This window comes from Sus scrofa, chromosome 16 (genome assembly GCF_054392235.1).
Source record: "Sus scrofa isolate SSC_HxYL_T2T_F1_AM1 chromosome 16, Sscrofa_HxYL_maternal_Yorkshire_Landrace_v2.0, whole genome shotgun sequence".
NCBI lineage: Eukaryota > Metazoa > Chordata > Mammalia > Artiodactyla > Suidae > Sus > Sus scrofa.
Window position 1 is genome coordinate 51,469,711 of NC_139398.1, and position 14,495 is coordinate 51,484,205.

At 42.4% G+C, this 14,495-nt stretch overlaps 1 protein-coding gene across 8 annotated transcripts in view; it reads right to left on the reverse strand.

Annotated features, from left to right (window-relative positions):
- The window catches only part of DEPDC1B (DEP domain containing 1B), a 91,356-nt gene that overhangs the window by 67,145 nt on the left and 9,716 nt on the right, over positions 1-14,495 (reverse strand). For 5 of the 8 annotated variants that reach the window (XR_014831377.1, XR_014831375.1, XR_014831376.1 and 2 more), the window contains exon 2: positions 12,949-13,214. The exons of 2 other annotated variants lie outside the window; for them this stretch is intronic. Coding sequence is in view for 2 of the 6 variants with exons in the window: in XM_013982691.3 (XP_013838145.3) it covers positions 12,949-13,214 (266 nt within the window). In the remaining 4 variants the exon portion in view is untranslated. The remainder of the gene's footprint in view (positions 1-12,948; positions 13,215-14,495) is intronic. One more of the 8 variants, XM_085002330.1, reaches the window with a different exon arrangement.

Genomic DNA, 14,495 nt, shown 5'->3' on the forward strand with positions numbered 1-14,495 from the left:
AATGTAGAAATTTCAGCCCCCAGGCCATATATAACCATTACTCTTAGAAGATGCTGTGCCTTTGCCTCAGGGATTCTGAGCTTGAACCCATTCCCTTATCTCTGATCTGCTGCTTAATTCTCAGGCAGTCTGAACACACATACACATAAAAACTGTGGCACTATTTCCCAGGCCCAAAAAGTTGCCCGAGTTTGGCTACCTCTATAGGCATCACTTGTTACATTAGTCTAAGTTCCAGGTTGCGAAAACCAAATCCGGCTAATTAAACCAGAGAGGAACCTGAAGATACCTTAGTGGGTCACAAAATCAATAGGAGAGCTAGAGGACAAGGATCAGAAAGAAAAAAAAAAAGCTGGGACAAGAGAGAAAAGGAAGCCCACATACACCTCGTTGGAACCACAAGTGACAGGGTAGTGTGAAAGCCACTGCTGGCCCAGGGTCCTCTGGATGCCTCTGCACACACGTCTTTGCTCCCATTGGCCACCACTGCTATCATGAGAAATTCTAAGCTGTCCCTTCCCCTTTGTATCCCTCAAAGTCAAAGTGTTAAGTAAGAGTATGCCAACAGCCAAGGGTAGGACATGTGTCTGCACTCTAACTGCTCACCCACCCGGGCTTCCACTGCCGGGGGGTGGGTGCTGCCTCCCACCAAGGCTCACACAAACAAGGAATCCCACAAAGCAGAAAAGGAGTTTAGAATACGTGGAAGTAAAAAAAGTCAAATGTCCACTATGTATTTTTCCATCATTACTCCACAACTATGATACTGCAACCTGGGTTTTTGTTTTTTTTTTTCTCCCTTTTTTGGACATTCATGCTTGACCCTTGCGGGAAGTATAAGGACAAACTCTGAGACACTCACCCAGCTCTGGAGGCTCCAAACTCCTTGAGACATTAAAGAGAAACAAAGCCATTCCAAAGATTTCGATACCCACTAAACAGTGCAGATATGTTTGAAGAAGGCAAGGTATTATTGAAGGATTGACAGTTGCCCTGAAAAAGACATGAAGTAGGGAGCTCCTGTTGTGGTGCAGCAGAAACCAATCAGACTAGTATCCATAAGGATACCGGTTTAAGCCCTGGCCTCGCACAGTGGGTTAAGGATCTGGCATTGCTGTGAGCTGTGGTGTGGGTCACAGATGTGGCTCAGATTTGGTGTTTCTGTGGCTGTGGTTGCAGCTCCAATTCAACCCCTAGCCTGTGAACTTCCATATGCCACAAGTATGGCCCTAAAAAGCAAAAAAAAAGAAAAGAAAGAAAGAAAGAAAAAGACATGCCGTACATTCTAGGCCGCAATAAAAGAAAATGCTAAACATTAACAAAGATCCTAAATGATAAAATAAACAGTGATTTCAGATTAATGAATAATACATTTTTGAAAAATCAGATTTCAGATAAATCTTAAGGCCTACAGAACAGTTAGGATCTAGCCTGGAATTTGGCTATAAATGTGGGCCCTTCTTCCCTTTCCAGCCCCACAGCTGGTGTTCTCATTCAATTACTTTAAAAACTTCACCAATTTCTCTGCCTTAAAAATCTATTCTTGGAGTTCCCATCATGGTGCAGCAGAAACAAATCTGACTAGGAACCAAGAGGTTTTAGGTTCGATCCATGGCCTCACTCAGTGGGTTAAGGATCAGGCATTGCCATGAGCTGTGGTGTAGGTCAAAGACGCAGCTCGGATCTGGCATTGCCGTGGCTCTGGCGTAGGCCAGCAGCTATAGCTCCGATTAGACCCCTAGTCTGTGAACCTCCATATGCCGAGGGTGCGGCCCTAAAAAGCCAAAAAGACAAAAAAATTTTTTTAAAAATTTTTAAAAACTATTCTAGGGAGTTCCCACTGTGACACAGTGGCTTAAGGATCTGCCATTGTCTCTGTGGCAGCACCGGTTTGATCCTCTACCCAGTGCAGCAGATTAAGGATCAGACATTGCCACAGCTGTGACATAGGTTGCAGCTGTGGTTTGGATTCAGTTCCTGGCCATGGAACTTCCATATGCCACAAGTCCGGCCAAAAAAAAAAAAAAAAAAAAAAAAAAAAAAAAAAAAAAAAAATCGATTCTATTACTACTATTTAATTATCCTAAAACATAGACTTCACTCCTACTCAAAACAGGGGCCTTGGCTGCCTTTTCCTTTTAACATAAATGTCAACTCCACGGCCAGGCATTTATGTAATAGCCCCACATTTAGTGCTATGACTTCTTGATCTAAGAGCTCTTCTCAAGCAACGTCAGTCTTCTCCCTCTTCTCCCAGCAAGGCTGCCCCCCAGCAAAGCTGACTCAGACATATCTCACTGAGAGAAGTGGTCCCGCCATCCTTGTAACCTGAAATGACCTCTGCCTTCACATCCCATCTTATCATCCAGATCCTACCCCCTTCTCAGGACCCAGGTGGATATCCTTCACCTTCACCTCAAGAGGCCTCACAATGCTCCAGTCCACACAAGCTGTCACAAACACAATTCCTGCACTGAGCAGACAGACAGTATAACCATGGTGCAGTCTGCCTGCTGCGGGGAAGTGGTGGGAGGTAGGGCAACTGCTGATTTGCTCCATCTAAAACTCCCAGGCTCACAGTTTTTTAAGACACTGTGTTAGCTAATAACATTAGGTGCCTGTGGGGAAGGGAACTGTGTGGAAGGTTTGTTTTCTCTACTCTCTTCTATTCTATATTAGTTCTATATTTCTCTACTCCAGGTCTATTATCACATTGTTTGAATTATAGCCCAATGGCACTTTAGTTTCTGACAAAGCAAAAAGTCTTTTTGTCCAAGATTTTTTGGCTACTTTTGTGCCTTTTCTCTTCTGGGTCAATTTTTATTATTGTCCACTGGAAAAAAAAATGCACAACCTAAAAGTTGAGAATTATGTTTTATTTTGCAGACTTTCTGAGGACTTCAGGCCTGGGAGGGAACCTCTCAGATAGTCCTGAGGGACTGCTCCAAAGAGATAAGGGAGGAACCAGGATACACAGGAGCTTTGTAACGAAGACCAGGTAGTACGAATATCAAAAGATTACCATTAATTAAAAAAAAACAGATCACTTAATGAATTTAGCACTTTTCTATGTTGGGAAAGACACAAAAGAGTCTGCGCTTACTGAAATTACCCCTTTGATATGCACCTTAACTATCTGGAATCCTGATCTTTCCCATCCAAGTCCCCACGGGGTGCACCACTGGGGGCAGCTGCAGTGGCTGATGGTTTGATGGCCACAACATCCTTTGTTTACTGACACAGCAGGCAATATACCTAGAGCACAGCATCCAGAAAGCCAGTAGAATGGTGGTACATACTAGAGGTGCCTAAAACAACTCATCCTGTCATTGTAAACTTCCAAACAGCACAAGTTTAACCCCCTTTTACTAGAATGATTTTTAAAACTGAAAATAAAAGTAATATATACTCAAGGTGTAAAAATAAGAAGAAAATAATTTGGGAATTCCTGTAATGGCTCTGTGGGTAACGAATCCAACTAGGAACCATGAGGTTTTGGGTTCGATCCCTGGCTTTGCTCAGTGGGTTAACAATCCGGCGTTGACATGAGCTGTGGTGTAGGTTGCAGATGCGGCTCGGATCTGGCATTGCTGTGGCTCTGGCATAGGCCGGTGGCTATAGCTCCTATTACACCCCTAGCCTGGGAATCTCCACATGCCTCAGGTGTGGCCCTAGAAAAGACAGAAAGACAAAAATAAAAATTAAAAAAATTTTTTAAAAATTTAAAAGAAGAGAATAATGTATGCTCTTTAAACCCTCTATCCAAAAAAATTACTGTTAAAATTGTGACTGTTCTATACTTTTTGCTTAAGACTTTACATGGGAAAAAGTAAGAATGAAGTATTTTCTATCCTACTCTTTCTCCCCCTCCCCACCACTCCCTTTCTCCACCCCCCAACCCCACCCCTACCCTCCCACCACACACCTGCAGCAAGCCTGGTCAGGGACTGCACCTACACCTGCACCAAAGCAGGGACCTGGGCTGCTGCAGTGACAAGCTGAATACTTAACCTGCTGCACCACAAGGGAATTCCTTCCCCACTATATATATATATATTTTTTTTTTGTGTGTGCATTTGAAAGTTAACTTCTCATCCAGGACAAACTGGTATATAAGATATTAAAAAAAAAAAAAAAAGAAAAAAGGCAACTTTAGAATAAACAATAAAAATAAGAAAGATTCAATTCAAACCCTGAACTCCACCTGGAAGAGCAAGGTGGGAGATTTTTAATTGTATACTTTTGTATTTTGTAAATTGTGAACCACATGAATGTATTGCCTTCACAAAATACACAAAATTGAAAAATAAAGATGAAATTTTTAAAAATTTCAATGACTAAAAACACTATGCCAGTCAAACAAAACAGCTTGTGAACCCAAGGACTCCATCTAATTTTTTTGTTATGGGTTCATTTTAGTTAGTTAACTCAATACTGCCTTGGTTCTGCTGCTTATTTTTTTCATGTTTATATATGGTATATCTCAGGAGAGACTGCAAAGTTAGGGAAGAAAAGAATCATGTTATATTTCTTTCTTATCTCCATCACTGCCTTCAACTTGGTAAACACCCATAAATACTCAATATTTGGAATCATAAAAGTTTAGAATGAAAAAAGGCACTAACAAATTAGTCCATCCCTGTCATTTTTTTTTTTTTTCTTTTTTTCTTTTTATGGCTGCACGTGTGGCGTACAAAAGTTCCTGGGCCAGAGGTCGAAATGGAGCCGCAGCTGTCACCTACTTCACAGCAACACTAGATCCAAACCACATCTGTAAACTATGTCACAGCTTGCAGCAACACCAGATCCTTAACCCACTGAGTGAGACCGGGGATTGAACCCACATCCACATGGATACAAGTCAGGTTCTTAACACGCTGAGCCACAATGGGAGCTCCCATCCCTGTCATTTTATAGACGACCAAAAAAAAACACTGATACATAAGAAGGGTAAGAAATGTATCCAACTATTACAGGACAAGAACTCAGGACTTAAGGAAATGAATCAAAACAAAAACAAAATCACCATCACAATTTTGAGCTTTATGAGAAAAACAAAAGGTGTCCACTAGAGGGAGCCAATAGTCCATTAACTCAAAGATGTTCCTAAAAACCAGCCCCTTAAAAAGACCTATTGGGAAATAATGAAGACCATTTCCCAAGGCCACAGAAAATGACCAAAGGGCCATATACCTTAAGTAATGTAAATTTAGATTTCTTTCACTAGAGGGACAAATAGAGACTTTCCAAATCACCAGCATTAAAAAAAATGTTATCAGCATATAGTAAAATTGATCTTTTTTTTTTTTTGTGAATGTACCCCTCTATCAATTGTAACACACATATACGCATATAACTACCATCACAATGAGGAAACAAAACAGTTCGTTATTCAAAAAAAAAAACTCTCCTGTTCTGACTATAGTCACACCTCCCACAGCACTCATCACACACAAAAGCATTCCATAGGTTCAGTATTTACCCATTCATCCACAGACGAATTAACAAACTGAACAATAAAAACCATATGATCCTCGCAATAGACGTGGAAAAAGCCTTTGATAAAATCCAACACCCATTTCTGATAAAAACCCTTCAGAAAGTGGGCAGAGCGGGAACCTACCTCAACATAATAAAGGCCATAGATGACAAACCCACAGCTAACAGCATTCTCAATGGTGAAAAGCTGAAAGAATTCCCACTGAGATCAGGAACAAGACAAGGATGTCCACTCTCACCACTACTCTTCAACATGGTTTTGGAAGTCCTAGCCACAGCAATCAGAGAAATAAAAGAGATAAAAGGAATCCAAATTGGAAAGGAAGAAGTAAAACTACCACTATTGCCAGATGACATGATACTATACCTAGAGAACCCTAAAGACTCTACCAGAAAACTGTTAGAGCTCATCCATGAATTTGGCAAAGTCTCATGATACAAAACAAATACACAGAAATCAACGGCATTTCTATACACTAGCAATGAAAGAGCAGAAAGACAAATTAGGGAAGCAATCCCGTTTACCATTGCATCCAAAACAATAAAATACCTAGGAGTAAACCTACCTAAAGAGACCAAAGACCTGTACTCTGAAAACTAGAAGACACTGATGAAAGAAATCAAAGATGACACAAATAGACGGAAAGACATACCATGCTCCTGGACTGGAAGAGTCAATATTATCAAAATGACTATACTACCTAAGGCAATCTACAGATTCAATGCAATCCCTATCAAATTACTAAGAACATTTTTCACAGAATTTGAACAAAATATTTTAAAGTGTGTTTGGAAGCAAAAAAGACCCAGAAGAACCAAAGCCATCCTGAGAAAGAAAAGTGGAGTGGAGGAATCAGGCTCCTGGACGTCAGACTATACTACAAAGCAACAGTCATCAAAACTGTATGGTACTGGCACAAAGACAGAAATAGAGATCAGTGGAACAGGATAGAAAGCCCAGAATTCAACCCATGCACCTACAGCCAACTCTTCTATGACAAAGGAGGCAAGACTATACAATGGAGAAAGAACAGCTTGTTCAATAAGTGGTGCTAGGAAGACTGGACAGCCATATGGAAAAGAATGAAATTAGAACACTCCCTAATACCATACACAAAAATAAACTCAAAATGGATTAAAGACCTAGATATAAGACCAGACACTATAAACTCTTAAAGGAGGAGTTCCCGTCATGGCACAGTGGTTAACGAATCCGACTAGGAACCATGAGGTTGCAGGTTCGATCCCTGGCCTTGCTCAGTGCGTTAAGGATCCGGCATTGCCGTGAGCTGTGGTGTAGGTTGCAGACGCGGCTCGGATCCCGAGTTGCTGTGGCTCTGGCATAGGCCGGTGGCTACAGCTCCAATTCAACCCCTAGCCTGGGAATCTCCATATGCCCCGGAAGCGGCCCAAGAAATAGCAAAAAAAAAAAAAAAACTCTTAGAGGAAAACATAAGCCAAACACTCTCTGACATAAGTGACAACAATATCTTCTCAGATCCACCTCTTAGAGTATTGACAGTAAAAACCAAAATAAACAAATGGGACCTAATCAAACAAAAGTTTCTGCACAGCAAAGGAAACCCTAAACAAAATGAAAAGACAACCCACAGGATGGGAGAAAATCTTTGCAAATGAATCGACTGACAAGGCATTCATCTCCAAAATTTATAAACACCTTCTGTAGCTCCATGCCAAAAAAACAAACAACCTCATCAAAAAACGGGCAGAAGATCTAAACAGACAGTTCTCCAAAGAAGATATACAGATGGCCAAAAAGCACATGAAAAGATGTTCAACATCACTCATCATTAGAGAAATGCAAATCAAACCACTATGAGGTACCACTTTACACCAGCCAGAACGGCCAACATCAAAAAGGCTATAAACAAGAAGTGCTGGAGAGGGTGTGGAGAAAATGGAACCCTGTTACACTGTTGGTGGGATTGTAAATGGGTGCAACTACTTTGGAAAGCAGTATGGAGAGTCCTCAGAAAACTAAACATAGAACTACCATTTGATCCAGCAATCCCACTCCTGGGCATCTATCCAGAGAAAACCACAACTCGCAAAGACACATGTACTCCAATGTTCATTACGGCACTCTTTTCAATAGCCAAGACATGGAAACAACCTAAATGTCCATCGACAGAGGAGTGGATCAAGAAGAGGTGATACACATACAGAATGGAATATTACTCAGCCATTAAAAAATGAAATACCGGCATTTTTACCAACATGGATGGACCTAGAAATTATGCTAAGTGAGGTCAGCCATACAATGAGACGCCAACATCAAATGCTTTCACTAACATGTGGAATCTGAAGAAAGAACAAACTGAACGTCTTTGCAGAACAGATGCTGACTCACAGACATTGAAAAACTTATGGTCTCCAGAGGAGACAGTTTGGTGGGTGGGGGGATGTGCTTGGGTTGTGGGATGGAAATCCTGTGAAATTGGATTGTGATGATCATTATACAACTACAGATGTGATAAATTCATTTGAGTAATGAATATACATATATCAAATAAATAAATAAATAAAAATAGAATTCATGTTCTCTTTGGAAATGCAAAAAAAAAAGAAAATGGTTCCCCAGAGTTCCCTGGTGGCCTAGCAGTTACGGATCTGGTGTTGTCACTGCTACAGCACAGGTCATTGCTGTGGCGCAGGTCCAGTCTCTGTCCTGGGAACTTCCACATAACACAGGTGTAGCCAGAAAAAGAAAAATGATTCCCTGCACATTAGATCACAGCCACTCTGCCTGAGCCAGTGGATTCCTCTCTGTAAACCGTGAACACCTTCTTGGTTACAACCGCATACACAGCCAGAATCAGTAAGGCGAACAGGCCAAGGGCCAGGTGGAGGTTCCAGACCAAGGGACCCATCCTGCATAAAGATCTAAACTAGGCCAAACACTTTCCTCATTAAATAGGCCAAAACAAGCAATTATCATTATAGACACTACTATTTTTATATAACCCACTCCATTAGGTTTTAAATAATCCTATGTAATTATCTGTTTGCAAACATAAATAGGCTGATTCAGTGATCAGTATGGAATTTCCTGGTGTTTGGTTTAGATGTTTCAAAGAGAGAAGAGTCTGGTTCTCTGACGATGAAATATTCACCCTGTCCATTTCACAGGGTTATCATGAAGATTAAATGAGATCATAAAAGGAAATTGCTTCATAAACTGCAGCAGAAGTAGTTCTTTTTTTTTTTTTTTTTTTTTCCTGTCTTTTTGCTTTTTCTAGGGCCGCTCCCATGGCATATGGAGGTTCCCAGGCTAGGGGTTGAATCAGAGTTGTAGCCACCGGCCTACGCCAGAGCCACAGCAACGCGGGACCCAAGCCGCATCTGCAACCTACACCACAGCTCACGGCAACGCCGGATCATTAATTCACTGAGCAAGGCCAGGGATCGAACCCACAACCTCATGGTTCCTAGTCGGATTCGTTAACCACTGCACCACGACGGGAACTCCAAACTGAAATTTCTTATAAAAATACAAGGTAGTGTAACTGTCTCTCTTCATCAGAAATTTAAGGCCACACAGCTTTGCTAGACACAGATGACAGTGTCTGGCTTGACCATGAGGACCCTTTAGAACTATCTAAAATTGTCTTCACTAGCAGCAAATCCAGAACTCCTTCTGGTCATTGATGTCACTAACAGGAAAGAAGTGGTAAGAAACCTCAGTTCAAATCCTGTCTCTTTTACTACCAGCTGAGTGACTCTGGACTCTGACTCATTAATATCCTAATCTTTAAAATAAGGATAATACCGGAGTTCCCGTCGTGGTGCAGTGGTTAACAAATCCGACTAGGAACCATGAGGTTGCGGGTTCGGTCCCTGCCCTTGCTCAGTGGGTTAACGATCCGGCGTTGCCGTGAGCTGTGGTGTAGGTTGCAGACGCGGCTCGGATTCTGCGTTGCTATGGCTCTGGCGTAGGCCAGTGGCTACAGCTCCGATTCGACCCCTAGCCTGGGAACCTCCATATGCCGCGGGAGCGGCCCAAAGAAATAGCAAAAAGACCAAAAAAATAAAATAAAATAAAATAAGGATAATACCACCTCCACCTACAGGTGCTGAGTGAAATGATGATCATGCAATGAGTCTAGCACATCGCAGGTGCTTCTGGATGTTAGCTCCTTTCTTCTCAGCAAGAACTCTCAGCTATCCATCCCAACTTTTTTTTTTTTTTAATTTATGTTTTACTTCTTTTCCCCCCAGTCTTTTTTTTTTTTTTTTTTTTTTTTTTTTGTCTTTTTGCTATTTCTTGGGCTGCTCCCTCGGCATATGGAGGTTCCCAGGCTAGGAGTCGAATCGGAGCTGTAGCCACTGGCCTATGCCAGAGCCACAGCAACTCGGGATCCAAGCCACGTCTGCAACCTACACCACAGCTCACGGCAACGCCGGATCGTTAACCCACTGAGCAAGGGCAGGGACCGAACCCGAAACCTTGTGGTTCCTAGTCGGATTCATTAACCACTGCGCCACGACGGGAACTCCCCAACCTTTTTTTTTAATGATTTTTATTTTTTCTATTATAGCTGGTTTATAGTATTCTGTCAAATTTCTACTGTAGAGCAAGGCAACCCAGTCACATATACATATACACATTCTTTTTCTCACATTAAGCTCCACCATGCTCCATCATAAGTGACTAGATAAAGTTCCCAGCGATATACAGCAGGATCTCATTGTTTATCCACTCCAAAGGCAATAGTTTGCATCTCTTACCCCCAGATTCCCAGTCCCTCCCACACCCTCCCCCTCCCCCGTTGGCAATCACAAATCTATTCTCCAAGTCCATGAGTTTCTTTTCTATGGAAAGGTTCATTTGTGCGGTGTATTAGATTCCAGATATATGTGATATCATATGGTATTTGTCCTTCTCTTTCTGACTTACTTAGTATGAGAGTCTCTAGTTCCATCCATGTTGCCACAAACGGCATTATTTTGTTCTTTTTATGGCTGAGTAGTATTCCATTGTGTATATATACCACATGATCTTAATCCATTCATCTGTCGATGGACATTTAGGTTGTTTCCATGTCTTGACTATTGTGAATAGTGCTGTAGTGAACATGCGGGTATATGTGTCTTTTTCCAGGAAAGTTTTGTCTGGATATAAGCTCAAGAGTGGGATTTCTGGGTCATATGGTGGTTCTATATTTAGTTTTCTGAGGTACCTCCATACTGTTTTCCATAGTGGTTGTACCAATTTACATTCCCACCAATAGTGTAGGTGTTTTCTCCCTTTTCTCCACACCCCCTCCAGCATTTGTTATTTGTGTGGATTTATTAATGATAGCCATCTGACTGGTGTGAGGTAGCTCCTCACAGTAGTTTTGATTTGCATTTCTCTAATAATCAGTGATGCTGAGCCATCCCAATCTTCTTGATGCTACTTATAAAGACTCCTCTTCCATTAAGCTCGATATCTGGATGCATTTTGGGAATTCCTCCACCTTACTGATTCTCCATCTATTTTCACATCTCATCTGCCTCTAATCTCCATCACCTGCTCTAATTGTAATTTGGCAGTGGTGTTACTCAACTACAGAAAAAAAGCAGATGTACACAATGCAGACCAGCCAGCCTGCCCCCAACCTTCCCTCGGGCGCTGGCAGCTAACAGTGATGTCCCTAAGCTGTACACCCAGCCCTGGAAGCTGGCCGCCTGCCTGCAACAGCTGCCCCCACACTCATTACCTCTCAATTCGAGGCACATACCTCTTAACAAATGGCTTACAAGTCCACATAGATTTCATCCCAGATTAATTTGGGAACAGCAAATATCAATTGTTAACTTACAGAACTTACACTCAGAAAAAAAGGAAAGCTATGAGTTTTCAGGTGGTAAATAATGGAAGAAAATACTGTTCCCTTTGTTACTCACAAGTATGTTATAAGAGAAACTAGGGGTGAAAAAATCATTATCTCATGGGTGAGTTTAATCTACGCATACTTTATTTTTTAAAGGGGAACAGTGATTAAATTTTGCAGTGAAGGGAAACATGCTGACAGTCAGTGCTGGCTGGTTGGCTCCAAGAGCAGGCTCCTACTTTACTCTCCTGGCAACTTTTAAAGCCTCATGGGACTCAGTGGATGGTACTCAGTTTAAGGTCACAATAGAACAGATGGGCAGTTCCTCAACTAGGCCATCTTTTAGACGTGGGCTAGCTAAGTCTTTGATGGGATACAAGCAATTAGAGCTTCCCAAGAGAAATCAACACTTAAGAATCCCCAGTGAAGTGTGGCATGTGGAACCAGGGCTAGAGTTTCCACCACCAGATACCAAAAAGCACTATGGCCTCAGAACGGGCTTAAATCACCCAAGATCCTAATTAAAAGTTGGCTCAGCAGGCCAGGAATAACTGCCAAATGGAGAGACAACTCATCACCCAGTTGACAACCTTGATATTTAGAAGATGGAGATTGCTGATGAAATTCCACTGGGAAGTTCAATCCCTAAGATACAGCACTGCCTGGTCTAAGCCTTGGTGTTGGTGACCACCCTCACTCAGCTCTGCAGCCTTTCTCAGCAGCTAGTCCATGGAGGAACCAAAGAAATGACTCAGGTAGGAAACAGTCACATTTTCTCTGCTCAAAGCAGGTGTCCTAGTGGCCCCCAATCCTCTCACTAAATGTTCTGGAAGAGCATTCCTTATTCTGCTGTTGGAGTGAAAGGCAGTAAATATTAAGAGCCCATCGTCTCCATTTCTTCCTTGAATCCTTCTCAGGTTCTTGGTACTTTGGTAGATAGACCTGTCTGTAGATAAACTTGATAATTCCTCTTTTCTAGACTGATGCGACTTCATCCTCTTTACTCCTCTTCTACTCCCTGAATTTCTCTGGTAAGAAAACAGGGTAGCATGCAGTGAGGAGTCAACAGAGAGACATCCTTGCCCTCAGATTAAGTAAGTGAGCAATCCTACAGCAGCACTGAATCATCAGCAAAACTGGGGAAAAGCAGACATGCACTGCAAGGTTAATCTGAGACGTCAGGGAATTCTAGTACAAGTCTCTGTTCTAGGCCCTGAGCTCTGCTTAAAGATCAGACACCTCTGGCCACTAACCCCCTGAATACACCCCTTTACATTAAAAAGGTATAAGCTAGAGCCACTGCTTCACCCTTTCAGATTCCTTCAGAGAGGTGCTAAACACCTGCAGCCATCCTCCCAGGAGTGCGAAAGGCACAACACGGTTTCCTTCCTGAAAAGTCAAGCAACAAAAGATGACTACTGGGGTGCGCTATGAAGCCAAGAAAAACTGCCATCAGTGTGACTGTAACCACAGATTCAGTTCTCCACTCAACACATCACAAGCAGAAGCATCACCCCAAGGGACAGCTTCCTCCTGAGGAAGTTTCAACAGATGGAACAGATCCACTGCCCTCCCTCAACTCCTCCCCTCAGGGCTAACTCACTGCCTTTACCTGTACAAGTGACGGTTGTCTTCAAAGTCTTCCTGACCCCATTTTCCCTTGATGTCTTCAATAACATGATTCTTCAGGAATTTTTTTAGCAGCTGGACCGTTTGTTTGCGGGTCACTTCGGGGCCAAAGTTTTGGCTGCACCTGAGCAGCTCATGCAGCCAATCCACAGCTTCAGCCCCTGTGAAGCAATGTTCATAGCTTTTGAAACGACAGCGATGTTTCCGTAATGGCATCCTAGCGCGAAAAAGCTCAACAGTCTCATTCCACTACAGGCAAAAAGACACGAAGGCATTTAGTAAGAAACTGAGTTTTTAAAAGGTTATTACATCCCAAATATTTGAGACAATAACTGCAGTTCTTCCATTTAAAAGACTACATTAATAACTGAGCCTTGAAATTTTCTTATTTAAAATCTTCACACTTGAAAGAAAAAGCAGCTTTTAAAAACATATTTATGGAGTTCCCGTCGTGGCTCAGTGGTTAACGAATCCGACTAGGAACTATGAGGTTGCAGGTTTGATCCCTGCCCTTGCTCAGTGGGTTAAGGATTCGGCGTTGCCATGAGCTGTGGTATAGGTTGCAGAAAAGGCTAGGATCCCACGCTGCTGTGGCTCTGGCGGAGCCTGGTGGTTACAGCTCTGATTCGATCCCTAGCCTGGGAACCTCCATATGCCGTGGGAGCAGCCCTAGAAAAGGCAAAAAAATAAAAAATAAAAACGCATTTATACATTCAATAAATATTTTCTGAAGATATTGCTATCAAGTTGTCCTTATGGGGTGAACTTAATGGATTTTCATATTAAGGAGAAACATTTGACCGAAAATAATGGTAAAACTGAGTCCAATGTGCATAATTCACTTCTCGGAGCCCTATGGGGTTGTTTTGTTTGTTTTTTCCCTTTTTACCACCAAACCTGTATAGCATATGGATGTTGCTGGTCTAGGAGTGGAATAGACTATGCCGCAGCCACAGCAACGCACAATCCAGGCCACATCTGGGACCTAGGCCACAACTTGTGGCAGCACAGGATCCTTAAATCACTGAGGCGAGGCCAGGTATCAAACCCCATCATCATGGACATTATGTCAGGTTCTTAACCCACTGAACCACAATAGGAACTCCTCAGAGCCCTATGTTTAATATGACTTTACCTCATTCAGCAACTATTTACTGTTTATTACATGAAGGGCATCGTAAAGATGGAGGGAAGGAGGGGAAGAAGGAAGGAAGGTCTAGCGTTGCTGTGGCTGTCGTGTAGGCTGGCAGCTGTAGCTCCAACCCCTAGCCTGGGAACTTCCATACACCGCAGGTGTGGCCCTAAAAAGGAAGGAAGGAAGGGTGGGAGGAAGATCTAGGCATCTACACCATCATCAGCCATCCGTAAATTAAATGAAATGTTCACACACAGTGTTCTTCCTACCCGATTACTCCAACATCCTCTTAGGAGCCTCAGCTTCCCACCGGTTCTCCTAAAAGTCCTAAAAATTGAGTCTCATTCTTATGACCACTCTCTTCTCTCACACTTCATCTTCAAGGGTACCACTTT